A 14371-nucleotide genomic window follows, 5' to 3' on the forward strand; every position below is an offset into this window, starting at 1 on the left:
AAGCACATTGAAAGAGTGAAGACTTCAATCTTGTATGAGAAGCTTTGTGGGATGGACACGGGCTTGGATTTGGTTTCCATTAAGCAACCCGTTTTAATTTTTCTATCCTTGTTTTCCTTATGGGCTTCGTTTATGTTATTGACCCATCACTTCTTGTTTTATTTTCCATTCCATTTGGGCTGTAATTCAAATTTTGGCCTGCAATATTTTATAAATAATTAGTAATATGTAATTAAAATTAATCAACACTAATTATTTATTTTGCCCAAAAATAATGTTTATCATCACTAATTAATTTGGTTAATTTCTTAACTCAACAAAGAAAAATGATGCAACTACATTCTACTTCGATTAAAAAGAAAAGAAATCTTATACAAATGTCAAAAAGTAGTTATTTATAAGAAACCAAATATTTACATTGAAACAAAGACACCAAATATTATTTTTATAAAACAAAAATAGAATTAAATAATTGAATAGAAGTTGTATTATAAAATATAAAACATATTAGGTTAAGTGTCAGTTAAAACTTAAAAGTATAACATAGTCATCAATACCTGTGCTGTATGTGCAAAGGCATTTTTTCCGTTTTTACAATGTTCATATTTTTTCTTTTGAATATTTTTAGGGAGTTGTTAATTTGTTATGAAATAATTGGGGACTTCTTATACAGAATGCCGTTAGATTTAAGATTTGTATGTTACAAGATTAGTGGGAAACGCTAACAATCATTCTTATAGCCAACCATTTCATATGATAGCGCTATCAAAAAATGAAAAGAAAAGAAAAGAAGAATGCTAAGTACGGGAAGAACTACTGCTTGTCTCTAATAATACTAAAATATCGGATGTTTTGTTCAGCAAATTACACAACTAAAGCACTCGTCGTGCTCTTTATTCTTCATTTTAATGAATTTCTGGGTATTAAGCATCATTAGAAGAATAAACTCCATAACATAGTCGCTTTTTTTCAATTAACATGAGAATTTTTTAACATGCTTATTTAACGTGAGAAGGATGTAGCAGTCTCCAAGTAAAAGATAACTTTCGTACGTTTCGTTTTTTCATCAAAATTTTACATAAATATTAAATAATCATGTACGAATGAATATTAACTCGTTAAAAGTAAAACTTTAGTGCATGTTATCGAATTATATTCGATGTACACTGCCAATTTCTTTACCATGCCCTACGCCCAAAATGCACAAGAACAAATCTTAGACAGCATTCATTTCGAAAAGAGTAGCTAAATCCATTCATGTAGAAGAAATCTAATGGGACAAAATTTATCATCATGAAGCTCCCACATGACAAAATCTAACAGGAATATAATGAAATCATAAAACATAATTCAAATTATTTCTATTCCCTTTTACCATAATATTCCATACATGTATAATAACTAGCTGCCAATAATTTGACTTGCAAACAGAATGAAGAATTTAGGGAGGCAAAAAAAAACTCAACATTCCTATGTTTATTTACACGTTCTAATAGCTAAAATGAGCTCCGCGAATCCCTTTACAACTTGAAAATGTGCCAATCCGATTCAGCTGCCATTTATACATGAATTCATGTTAGTTAGAAGAAAAGAAAGAAAGGAAGTAAAGAGAGAATCTAGCAAGACCAAGTTACTAACAGAAAGTGATACACCAACCTGAACTTTGCCACAACTTTCGATGACCAGCCCAAACTAGGCCATTATTTGAGATGAGAAGAGGGGAAATACATGCAACCAAAAATTAATTCAGCCTCAAAAGTAAGCCCTGATTCATCATATTAACATTCAGGGACAGCTTGGTTAGTTCCTGAGACTCATGATAAATCAAAGGATCCCTGCCCTTCATTGATTGCATAGAGTAGTTTCTTGGACATAATTTCCTGCCAAGAAAATGTGGAGTATTGTAAATCAGTGCCAAAAGAAACCTCAATGAGCATGATAATGAATCATCAAATCTATATGATGAATTATACCTTGGTAGAATAGGGAGGAAGCTTCAAGTAATTAGCACATGTCATCACACTTGGCAAGTCATCATCTGCTGATTCCGAAGGCCCATTCCCATTAGACGAAGCATTGGCTGCAGTTGACGAAAGCTGCACCCACACATGCAATCATATGTTAAAATTGTACTTGGTTATTAAAAGAGAAGATCATCTTAGCATATTTAGGCCCCCATTAAACTAAAGATGTAATGAGTTATTAGAGCAACAAATCCACTTGACTTTTATCACAATAAAGTCAGGTTAATTGCTAGCCACTACCATTTTGACAGGCAGGCAGGCAGTCAACCAAGACACCACATTACAAAGAATTTTGCATTGAAATATACCATCCAAGAGAAACATGTGCCATACCTTCCTCACAATAGTTAGTTTCGGATTTAGAACTGCCAGTCCACCAGGGGGTAGCCTAGGTGCACCAGTAACAAATTGACAGAAAGCGCGTTGCTGTTCTGGTGTAAACTCTCCCATAATTTCAAGTAACTGAAATAGCATCAATCAGGATGAGAATAAAATATAACCCTAATTTTCCAATCACATTATTTCTAACACACAGAAATTGTACATTGACTATGGCAGGGCTCTTGGCAGTGTATCCATGGTCAAACTTTATATGGTCAACTAGTGTATCAGCCTGCAGAAAAGCAAGAAAACAGGAAAAATGATTCACCTGCCATTGGTAAGATTTAAATTATTGTCATAAGCATTGATAAAATAGCATAAGAAAAGACCTTCCACATCTCCCTACGACCACAAAGCAGGTAGTCCAGTTCTTGAGGAGTAAAAATTTGCAAAGACGATATGTCAAAAACCTGAAATGACCAAAAGAAAGAAACAAGTGACAAGTGTTAAAATTTTGAATTCAAGTGAACTGGAAAAAGAATCCTTAACTAATTTGCCAACTATAGTCCAGCTCATCTGTTTGCCTTGTTGATGCAAGCAGTAAACCACCACCCTCTTAATTCACAAACAATATCAAGACACATAGATAAGGCTATGTACAAAAAACAACTCAATGACATGTCACCTTATTGATGCTATGTATCAGTGAACTCTAAAGTTCAGAAATAGCAGCAGAGGAAAAAAATATTTAATCCTATAAAAATTTAATCCGTCAAGTTCTCTTTCAGCATGTCTCAGGGATAATTAAAAAAAATTAGTAAAGGGGGAGACAAGAATAGGCCATGATTAAAATAAATAATAAATATAATACAATCTAATACTAGAACTTCCCAATAACAATCAAAACTCATTTTGAGAATTTAATACCAAACATAATCTAATCAAAATTATAACTCCTTTCTATTGATGAAGATCAGTATCTAACCTGGTTGAATCCTGCTTTAAATGCTTCCATTTGACGTGTGATCCCAGTCTTGACAGTTGCATCAACTACCAAAGATATATACTCCTCCAAATTATTAATGTCAACCTGAAAATTGGCAGAAGGTTAAACTCAATTTGAAAAATGTAGTAAAACGGAAGCCAAAATGAGAAAGAAAGACTGAATATAGGTTTAACTGCATACAATTTCATCTCCTGATTTCAAGATGTACTCAGGATAGCCGGGAAGAGTAAAATCCAAGCAGAGGTCTTCAACCGGAGCCCCACGGAAATGTAAATTACTATTCACATCGGTGTAACTACCACCAGTAGATTCTAGATGATATTTCCGGCAGACAAGTGCATTCAACTCTTGCAAAGTTTTTCCAAGCTCAGCATCAATGAAAAGAATGTCATGCAAATCAAGCTCCTGCAAAATTTGTAGGTTAAACATGTGTTCATCAAATGAAATCAGCTTTTAGATTGACTATACATATGATTTTTATAATGGGCAACATATCAGTAGTTGAAAGAACTTACTTGACCAAGAACAAGCTTATAAAATGCCACTGACAAGGGCAAATCCAACAGACGTCCATCCTGGAGAGCTTTAGCAACCACACGGCCCAAAAGTCGGAAATACTCGATCGCCTTAGAAAACTGACTACCCTCTGTTGCATCGGCATTTGAAGGCCAAGGCTGTGGAAACAACCCAAGAGGAGCTTGAACAAGTTCTCCATCACCAGCAAGAGAACCTTCACTGCTTTTCATTTTCTTTTCATCTCCATCAATTTCCATTTGATATTTCTCTGAGGAATCTGATCTCCACATTTGTAGTCCAACTTTTTGCAAGTCATGACTTAGAAGTGTATAAAACTCAAGTGTGGGACCAAGGCCAGTACCAACTTCACCAAAATATTCAACTTCAAGTACAGCCTTTTGGCTAGAATACATCTCCATCACTTTAGCAGCAGAATCCAATATGCGGTTTCGAGAGACACGAACCTTTTGACGCTGCAATCTCCCAACCCTTACCTCTCTTTCATTTGTTGATCCATGACCATCAGCACCCTGCTGCTGTTGAAGTCGATACAGGGCACGGGATAACCCAAAGGCAGTTGAATAGAAGTACTGTCGCCTGGTCTCAAAAGGAAACAAAAATGGGCATGCTTTAGTTAACTGGTAACACCATGAGGGAAGACTCCCACTACACAGGGCAAGGGCATCTTGTATCTGCCTAGCTAATTTTGGAGTTAATTTGCTGCTTATGAATTCTTCTGAAGAAACTCTTGCACCAGTGGTAACACCTAACTCATCTAAATTCGAAAGCTTCCCCTCAGCAAAACTCTCAGTAATGACCTGGGCCCTCAAGCGAGGTGCAAGCTGGTTCAAACCCTCCAAAACACGCAATAGCGCCAATATATTGTATGTAGGATTAGATTTCTCAAGCTCACAAGGCAATTCTCCCTGCAAAATGCTATCGAGAACGGATGCCTGATGAAGCTTTGGTTCAGTACTAGAATTTGACACAGAACCAGATTTGCCAGATTTTGACACATTAGAACTTGAACCACCAGTGGAAGCCCTATCCGTTTGGCTATCTGCCCTCTGATAAGTTATGGTGTAAATATCACCCCATAGCCTGCTTCCATCGCTGGACACATAGTCACTGCCACCAAACCTCTCATCATCATCTTCATCTAGCACCAGTTGTCTTTGAATTGCTTGATATATAGTCAAATGCCTGTTAAGCTGCTTCCCACCAGCAGTAAAGATCAACTTCGGAGGTTCATTAGAACTACTGAACAGCGGTCGTCCTTGCCTATCCCTACCACCCCTGATACCTCTGTTATTAGCAGATCCAAGTCCTGCCATGGCAGCAGCAGCAAAGGACATTGCACCTCTTGAACCAGATGAATAGCTACTCCTAAAATCAGCTGAATCTGATCCCCTGGCAGTACCAACTTTGCTGCTAGAACCTGAGGCAGCATTAGTCTGGCCATCACCTGTAGCAGGAGCAGCACTACTCTCTTCAGCCGAGTCACCCAATTTCACATCATGTACTTTGTCAGGCAAGCAAACAGGAAGAGAATCATCCCTCAAGACCTGCACAACAAAATTTTAAAGAAGACATTAGTAACTAACAGATGCAACTGAGCTTAATGATGCTGTTCAACCCTGATTAATAACAAATAAGGATGAATGTTAAAAATCTAAAATTGAAAGGATAAGAGAATTTAGACAAGATAAAATTTGAATAGAAGATAGGGGAACAGCGCCAAATATAGTGCAAGCAATTAAAACTGCACAGAATTGAACTTATCAAAAGCTATATTAATCATGAGAAAAAGAGAAAACAGCTGAAGAAAAAAAAAAGAAAGCATTTTTTTATGTATTTCTAAGAGAAAAGCACCACCCCAAAAAAAAAAAAAAACAATTATTCAGAAGAGATACTATTAAAACACGGAAAAAGAATCTTAGCCAAATGAGGAAGAAGAAACAATTATAGCATACATCTTCATGGTCATCATCTTCGTCATCAGAGATGTCATCATCTTCAATCACCAATGCCTCATCGATCTCAACAGGGGAAATATCCAGTTCCTCATCCTATCATAAAGGAACGGAAGATAATCAGCATATAAAAGAGAGAACAGAAAACAAAAATCAACAGCACAAATGCATAGCCAGATCTGCAGGTGAAAACAGTTGAAGACTAAATAACTTGTAAACTTAATAGAGGTTGTAGCATCATGAAATCAAGTCATAGCATACCTCGGAAGTGGAGTCGCCATTTGCCGGCTTCATTTGCTCTTCTTTATCAATAGCTGCTCTTCTGCGTGCTGCATTCCTGGTTTGAGGTCCTCTTGCCTCTTCTTGTGCTGGCTTTAAAACAGCTTTTCCCTTGCCCTTAGACGAGCTTGTGCCTTTATCTGGAGTTGTCTCCTTTTTTGGCGTATCACCTATATTAACGGATGATCTGGATCTGGTAGAATGACGGCGGGTAGTGGAAGGAGTAGACGTAGAAGGTGATGGAACGCCAGCCTGTGCAGGAGTTGTACCAGATTCAGAGTTCCCAGCTGGTATGGACACCTTCTGACCAGATTCACTTCGCTGGATACGGGGCCAAAGAAATTCCTCAATCGCTGCTAGACATGCCAATGGATCAATCAGCACAACATTCGATGAATAGTCCTTGAGTGACTTTTCACCCTGGGCTCGACAGAGACGCAACTTAAAGGGTTGAGACAAAGCACTTAGTCCAGAAGAGAGGCGTGCACTTCCACTAGAAGACCTAGATGAATGGCTAAGAACCACAGGGAAACGCTCTAAGGAAGACAAAGCATTTTGAAGCTTCTGGACCAAGACAGTCATTGGAGCAACAGAACCCTCATGAGTACTAGGAGGAAGTGCGACAGCTATAAACAACTTGAACCTTGTAAGTGCTAGCTGGCGAAGCTTGGGAAGGTTGGTTTCAGAGGTTCGGTCCTTGGAGAAATTTCCACAAGAAAAATAATTGAGCAAAGCTGCAACAACTCCACTGCCAATAAATTCAAAAGTAGATACACCATCCCCTTTGCCAAGTTCCTTTAGCATGTCAGAGATAACCCCAATCAAATAATCTTCCTTGTTAGCAGAAATCTCTTCCACAACAAATCCTGTAGTTTTTGATTTCCCCTTTCCAGTAGACCTTTGATCATCAACACCAGCATTTAATTTTGTGCAGAGATTTTTCAGACACAACAGATCATCAGTAACACCCACTTCAGCAGCCCCAGGATCTGAAGGAAAGTACTTGTCTTTAAAAGCTTTTGCAGCTGTGCTGACAGATAACCGGATACTAGAATTTACTGCTGGAATATCCACAGAACCAGGAGGTGAACCAACATTTCCAGAAACTGGACTCTTCGAATCATCCATGGGATTTCCATCAGGATTGTTGTTACCACTACGGCGACGATAACGCCTAGAGCGAGATGATGCTCCAGATACAGAATCATTCTCCTTCTCGGCAGAAGATGCTTGTGCAGGGACACTTGTTGAATTACCAGCCAAAATAAGTTGGTCCACTGCATGGACAACACCTTCTCTGATAAACATCTTAGAAAATGTCCCAGGAAGCTTTTCCATAAGAATTTCAGCAATTTGCAAGGCAGGAACTAGAACATGTGGATCTTTCCAGGCTAGGACACCGGCTAAGAAACTGTAAGATCGTAACACCATTTGATAAGTGTCCAAAACCATTAAAACGCCAAGGGTTTCAAGCTATTCAAATCAAATGAATTACTAGATACCTTGATATATTTGTCACACTCAACAAAGACTGGATCATCTCAGCTGTACTGAAATACATCAGTTTTCCAATTACAGAAAGGCATTTATGCCGAACAGGACCATTAACACTAGAACCATAAATCTGTTTCATAACCAAACCAAGACTGATAAGATTAATCACCGAAGGGGATGTATAAGTAAAGTTGCAATGAAACAGAGCTGAATATTTCCACTGCAACTAATATATGAAGCATAATTTAAGCATATGCAATAAATGTAAACCTGTACTAAAACTGGGAGGAGATCCATTGCAAATTGCTGAAGTAACTCAGGCTGATCATTTAGTAGTTTCTCCCGAGCAGATATCTCGGGAGCATTTCCGTTTGTGTCTTCTTGTTTCCCAGAACTTCCAGTAGGAGGCTTTCTTATAACAGGCCCTTTAACAAACATGCTGGTACTTACAGGGAGGGAAATTGTTCCTTGTGGCAATGGGGGCAGAAGCTCATTTGCAAGGTTCACAATCTCAAATATCTGTTTATTAGAGAACATGGTTAGAATATTTCACCTCAGAAAGAGAGAGAAGAGCAAATATCGAGTATCAAAACTGTAATTCAAGGTAAAAATCTGCCCAATGAGCACAGAACCAAAAGAAGAAATCCACAGAGCACTATACCTGATCTGGCGGCCTACTCAAGGCAGGAGACACGGAAACACTTGAAGAAACTCCAGACCCAGACAGAATATCTTTAAGAATGCCACTGATTCCCAGGAGAAGCAAAGTTTTAGCCCCAAGAGGTGACCCACTTGCGCAGGTTGAAAGAAGTCGAATTAAACCCTGCATATGCCTATAAAGTTAACTACCAACTACAGAAGGCAAAAGCCTCAAACATAAAATGGAGTAGAACTGCACTTACAGTATATGTTGATGTGCTGAGGGAAGCTTGTCCACCTCCAGAGCTGCTGGTCGAAATCAGAGAAGCAGCTTGTGTTACTAGTCCATGATTACACAATTCATCTAATTTGTCCGGAGATGATGCAAATGCTTCAGCTATTCGAGTCAAACATACAGAGGCATGCTCCAGGACCTACAAAATTTAGAATTGCATCGGTGCAAAAATCATCTCCACTTCCCTCTTCTCAAATATAAGTTCTTTTACAGCTAAAACTCTCGGCGTAGCAAGAAAAAAAATAATGAAAATATGGTCTTACCTTCGCATCATGGTACTGAAGGAGATTGGTCAAAAGAGGAACGGCTTCCATCACAAAGTCAGCTGCATCCGAAGGAAGCTTCTTGCACATATTTGCAGCAGTGGACAATGCCACCCGCTGGAAACATAGAATCATGTCAATATCAGAATGTCAAGTGCTAACCAGATTTGCTCACATTTGAGCATTTCAGCTTTCACTAATCATTTACCTGAACTCCTGTAGAAAAGAAATCCAAATAAGAAAGCACAGCCATAAGTGCACCAGCTCGAAGGCAAGCAGTTGGGTGCTCCTGAGATATCTTCTTTAGTGCTTGAAGAGACTGTAAAACCACAAATCACAGTAAGGAAACAATAAGAACACCGTTCCATCAATGTCATATCAATTTAATGCACAATATCCCTTCAACAAGAAAACCAGTGGCAACATGTAATATTAGTTCTAAGTTACCAATGGCAACGCCAATGGGAATTTCACCAATCATACAACACTAATGGAGAGTGAACAACCTGCTCAGCTAAGTCCATATACTCTATGGTAAGCAACCTCGCACAGAATATTGACACAGCACCATAATGCACAACCGCGGCACAAGATGAAGGCAACACATCACAGAGATGTGTAAGCGCCCTTGCAGCAAGAAGCATGATATCAGGGTTACTCTCATGATTCAGCAACCCAACAAGCACAGGAACAAACGAATCAACAGAGAAAGTGCTGAGCGATTCCTCAGTCCCAATCGAGAGCATCTCACACAGCTGCGTCAATGCCTCCACCTGTCTACCTTCTTCTCCATCTGCCCTCAACCCGAAAAGGATTTTCTTCAGCCTACCACTCTGATGAGAGGCCGAAGACGAACCCATGGCCGATGATGGAAGCAGATCGTCCAAACCAGCGCCGAGTTTCCGAAGAAGGCCCTGGAGGGCACTGCTGGCTGATGTCAAGTTCTGATGCAGAATCCCAACTCCGCCCTCGCTATCATCATCATCGTCTCCAACGCCTCCAGTTTCCATGTTCAATGCCAATCCTCTTTCGGCATCCCTTTCCCTGACCCTGACATCGTGCTCCTTCTCTTTCCCCTTGTCGGAATTGTCTCTATCGGCGGAATTCTTCCCGCGATTTCTGCGCGAGCCTGATGATTCGTTGGTTGAGTCCATCGGAGGAGGGAGAGGAGGATTAGGGTTCTTAGGCGGTAAGGGATCCTTGGCGGTGGAACGAGACGCTGCGCGGGAACGAGTGGTGACTGTTTTTGTGGCGGCGGGTGCGGTTGCTGCTGCGGCGGAAGAAGAAGAGGAAGAGTTGTTGTTGCTGCTGTTTGCGTTGTTGTGGCTGAGGCGTGCGCGCTTGCTGGAACGAGTGGTGGGAACAGAGGAGGAAGATGAAGGGGCAGCTGAGGAAGCCTCCGCCCGCTTCCGGCTCCGAGTTTCCATACAAGAACTCACCCACCCCTCAACGAGTCAACTCGCTCGCCACCGGAAAGGCGGCGATTCACACTACCATCGATGGAACGAACCCTAGCATCGAATAGAGTAAATAGATCGACACAAAAAATAATAAAGCTTCGGTTCGGAACAATCAGCTGGGGCAAAAAAATCCCCAAATCGAAACCCTAGAAATCGTTACCGGGAGTAATTTCGCGCGCAGATGACGATTCGGTAAGTGAAATTTTGAAGATAGAGAGTGTGTTGTGTGTAATCGACGGAGATAGAAAATGAGAGATGGTTGGGAGAATGAAATTGAAAACCCTAAGGAAGGGAAAAAGGGGAAAAGAATCAATAAAGAGACAGAGGAGGAAGACGAGCCTTTTATATGTAACTTTCTCTGTATATTTTTTATATAATTTTAATTAATCTACTTTTTTTTTTTTAATTTATAATTTTGTGGTGAGTGGATTGGAGAGTGTGATGGAACAGTGGCTGTGAATGACGAAGTTGGGGTGAGCGCGTTCGGTGGCTCTGCCGCAGTGTGGCGCGTAAGCTTCCAGCTCTCTCTCCAACGACGTACTTTTATTAAAGCTTTTCAATTTTTCATACATGTACCCACGGGCCACGTAGCTAACTAGTTCAAACCCAATTTGTTATTCCACAAACCAAAAATAATTAAAAACTGACTTATCTGACTAAGGTTGTCTATTTTTCTTCAATACTCTAAATTCATCCATGTTAGATTCCATATAATTATAAAAAAATTAACTATTAATTAATCGATATATAACGTATATTTTGATATACGAAATAACCACATATTTATATTTATAATTAAATTTTATAAATAATATAAAATTTATAAAAAAATCTAATTATAGTTGTACAAATATTCGGTTTCTAATATAATAATAAATTTGATCATTCTAACTTTTAAAAAGTATATGAAATAATATATATATAAAGAACATAATAATTGAGTTTTAATATTCATGAAACATTTTAGTTTTAAATTTATATCCTATAGCAAATAAAAAATTTAGTAATAGAAGTGAAATAGGCAAAAGTTAGAGTATAAAGATAAATTTGAAGAATTTGGATTTTTTAAAATAAAAAAAATTAATAAAATGATAAATAAATATTAATTATTATTAATTTTATAATTTTTATAAAATATGTATCCTATTATTTTAATTTAAGAGTAATTAATTTTTATTTTATTATTTTACTAATTTCTTCGTTTTAGAAGATTAAGAGTAAAGGAGAGGAAGTTTATTTGTTTTTTGTTTTTTGAGTGTAGAGAGCTGGTTGAACTGGGCGGGCCGAAGACAGGTAAAGGTATCAATTGATTGGGTCAGATCCAAGGTTTTGGTTCTCATTCAGCTTTGGACCTGAAAGCGGGCCACATAGTATACATTCCAAAACAAAGTTAGCGGTCTCAGGCAAACAAAAACAAGTTTCTCAAAATACAGACCAAAATATTTAAGACTACAAATACGGCATCACAATAAAAACCAAAAGGGGTTTTTTTTTTTTTTGTGACTACATACAAAAGGGATTTATTTCCCTACGAACGATTATTATTTATTAATTTATACGTATTGGTATTGTAACACCCTACCATGCAGTCTACAGAGTCGTTTCCCTTCATTTCAGGGTTTGCATTATCTATTATACCTTTACCTCGCCCGCAACTGCGTTCGCGAGTCGACATCTGATTTCTGGTCACACCAAACAAGTGATATCAATTTGATCAATTTCAATATCGCAAGTCCAGTACTTTTAAGTCTCAAATATATGCTCATGGACATTCATGCCACATATATCAACTAGATAACCTAATTTAGCATGTATAGACATTTAGAGTATATTTAGAAAGCATAGTCATTCCGTCCCTCATACTCTACAGGAACGAACTACTCTGATACCATAATGTAGCACCCTACCACACAGAGTCTTATGTTTAAGTCATAAAACAGAGGTGACGAGGTATTACAACCTCTAAAAATAAAATCATACATATAATATAAATGAAAAACTGTTTTATCTAGGAGCCTTTGAAGAAAAATATTAAATAAACACGTTAAATAGAAAAGCGCATTACTCTCGAAAACGATAAACATATACCAGACAGGATCAGAGTAAAGCAACATATATACATAGGAAAAGAATTCTAAAAATACAAATAACAAAGCTTTTGACTCGACTCGCGAAGTTAAAACCGATCAGAGCATATATACATATATACAAGATAAAACCCAAAATGCCCAAAAAGACAGTTTACAACACCTATTTCTCCAATTAAGCCTCTACAAGGGATAAAGCATAATATACATACAGTGGAGATAATAAGTATCTACATATATACATCAAAACCGAAATAAACTCCTAAAAGCACAAAAGATCTTCGCTTTCAGAAGTTCCCAATATGCCTCAGCGAGGTGTCTCATGGCTTGCATCTGAAAACCACAAAATATGTATGGGGTGAGAATCAGAGGTTCTCAACATGGTAACAATGCTCACATAACTAACATATAAGGTTTCGGGAAAGCCAGAGGCGATCCTAGAACTTCCGACAATAAATTCAAACTTAAAACTAAAACTGAAAACCATAAATAGGGTAGGCTATCTAAGGTTCTTATTTCTAATTCCTTTCTTACTTAAACCCTAATTTCCACCTTCCTCCAATCATCCAAAGCTCCAGTGTACAGACAAACAATACAGACAAAGAAAAACACAAGTAAGTAGGGGTGGCAAGCGGGGAAGCCCGCCCCGCCAGAAGCCCACCATTTGGCGGGCTGGCCCGCCCCGCCCCGCCTAGTGAGGCGGTCCCAAAATTCCAGCCCGCCAAATATCTTTTTTTTTTTACTTTTAACTATTAAATAATATATATAAAAGCATAAAAAAATCTCTTCTATTTTTTACTTTTAACTATTATAATTTCTAAAAGTATAAACAAATTATAATTTTTATATTCACAAACATTAAAGTCTTTGTAATTATAAATATCTAATAAACATAATTATAAACCAAGTTTTCATCCAAAACATAATTATAAATATTTTTCCCAAAGCAAAATAAACATAATCCAAAACATAATTATAAATAGTCTCTAAAACAAAATAAACATAATCCAAAACACTCAATTTTCATCTTCATTCTCTTGTAAGTTGGGTTGGGGGAAGTTAGGTTTTGGCAAAAAAAATTGTAAAAATATCCCTTGATAAAAAAATACTAAGCCCGACGGGGAAGCCCGCCCCGCCCGCCAAAGCCCGCGGTTTAAGCAGTGCGGATTAGGCGGGCTTTTGCTATTTGACGGTCCTAATTTTCCAGCTCAGTCCGCCTTTTTTAGCGGGTTACGCGAGCCGGCCTGGCGGGTTTAGGCCCGTTTGCCACCCTTACAAGTAAGATACAGATACAGCAAACAGAATATATAGCAGTTAAGCATGAATATCAATTACGCAAACCCAAGAACGCAAAACCAAATAAGACACATAAATGCATATGATGCATGCCTTTCCTACTAGCCATAAGCTCACGTGTCAGTTACTTTGCCAGAATCTGACACAACTGGTAGCTAACCCGGATACCGTCTTCTTGAAAATTGGTGGGCGGTACACCACCACGAACCCCACCACTGCGAGCGGTACACCACCACGAACCTCGCAAGATTTTCGATTGGAAAAACAACACACACAAGTGGGCGGTAAACCACCACGAACCCCACATAGCATTCTCATTTAAAAATATGTGGGTGGTAAACCACCATAAACCACCACAAATCCCACAAAGCATTGTCATTTAAAAAAAAAAATATGTGGGCGGTAAAGCACCACAAACCCCACATACGTCTCGACACTGGACAAGCGATAAACCACCACGAACCTTGCCAGGTCAAAACTCAAGAAAAGTCAATTTCATCTTCAAATTCATTATAAATCATTCGCACCTCCATTCCTAATCATATCTCATTCATCACAAATATTAACATCAATATCATCTTCGTCATACTATATTCATTATTTTCCAACAAAATCAGTCGTTGTTATAACTCACCCAAACCTCTACCCTCTACTCTATTGGCTCTAAATTTATGACGGTAAACATCCATTCTTAATTCACCCACTACCTCTCGTGCTT

At 38.3% G+C, this 14371-nt stretch overlaps 1 protein-coding gene across 1 annotated transcript; it reads right to left on the reverse strand.

Annotated features, from left to right (window-relative positions):
- Positions 1-1230: 1230 nt before the first annotated feature.
- Positions 1231-10954, reverse strand: LOC112737008 (E3 ubiquitin-protein ligase UPL3). Its single transcript, XM_025786704.3, has 18 exons — positions 9317-10954; positions 9019-9129; positions 8811-8927; positions 8516-8686; positions 8275-8436; positions 7884-8132; positions 7622-7743; positions 6102-7530; positions 5841-5936; positions 3867-5432; positions 3532-3756; positions 3331-3435; positions 2735-2815; positions 2569-2637; positions 2358-2486; positions 1974-2096; positions 1657-1880; positions 1231-1552 (listed from the first exon to the last, which is right to left on the reverse strand). Exons 1-17 carry the CDS (start codon positions 10235-10237, stop codon positions 1815-1817), a joined length of 5742 nt encoding a protein of 1913 aa, XP_025642489.1. The 5' UTR covers positions 10238-10954; the 3' UTR covers positions 1231-1552; positions 1657-1814.
- Between the last annotated feature and the right edge of the window lie 3417 nt (positions 10955-14371).

This window comes from Arachis hypogaea, chromosome 13 (assembly GCF_003086295.3).
Source record: "Arachis hypogaea cultivar Tifrunner chromosome 13, arahy.Tifrunner.gnm2.J5K5, whole genome shotgun sequence".
NCBI lineage: Eukaryota > Viridiplantae > Streptophyta > Magnoliopsida > Fabales > Fabaceae > Arachis > Arachis hypogaea.

What these genes read in the sequence shown, in the direction of transcription:
- LOC112737008 (XM_025786704.3), bottom strand. Translation starts at nt 10,237, where the DNA reads ATGGAAACTCGGAGCCGGAAGCGGGCGGAGGCTTCCTCAGCTGCCCCT. An exon ending in AGTGTGACAAATATATCAAG is followed by an intron (nt 7,531 to 7,621) that starts GTATCTAGTAAT and finishes ACGATCTTACAG; the next exon opens with TTTCTTAGCCGGTGTCCTAG. An exon ending in AAGATGATGACCATGAAGAT is followed by an intron (nt 5,433 to 5,840) that starts GTATGCTATAAT and finishes TTTGTTGTGCAG; the next exon opens with GTCTTGAGGGATGATTCTCT.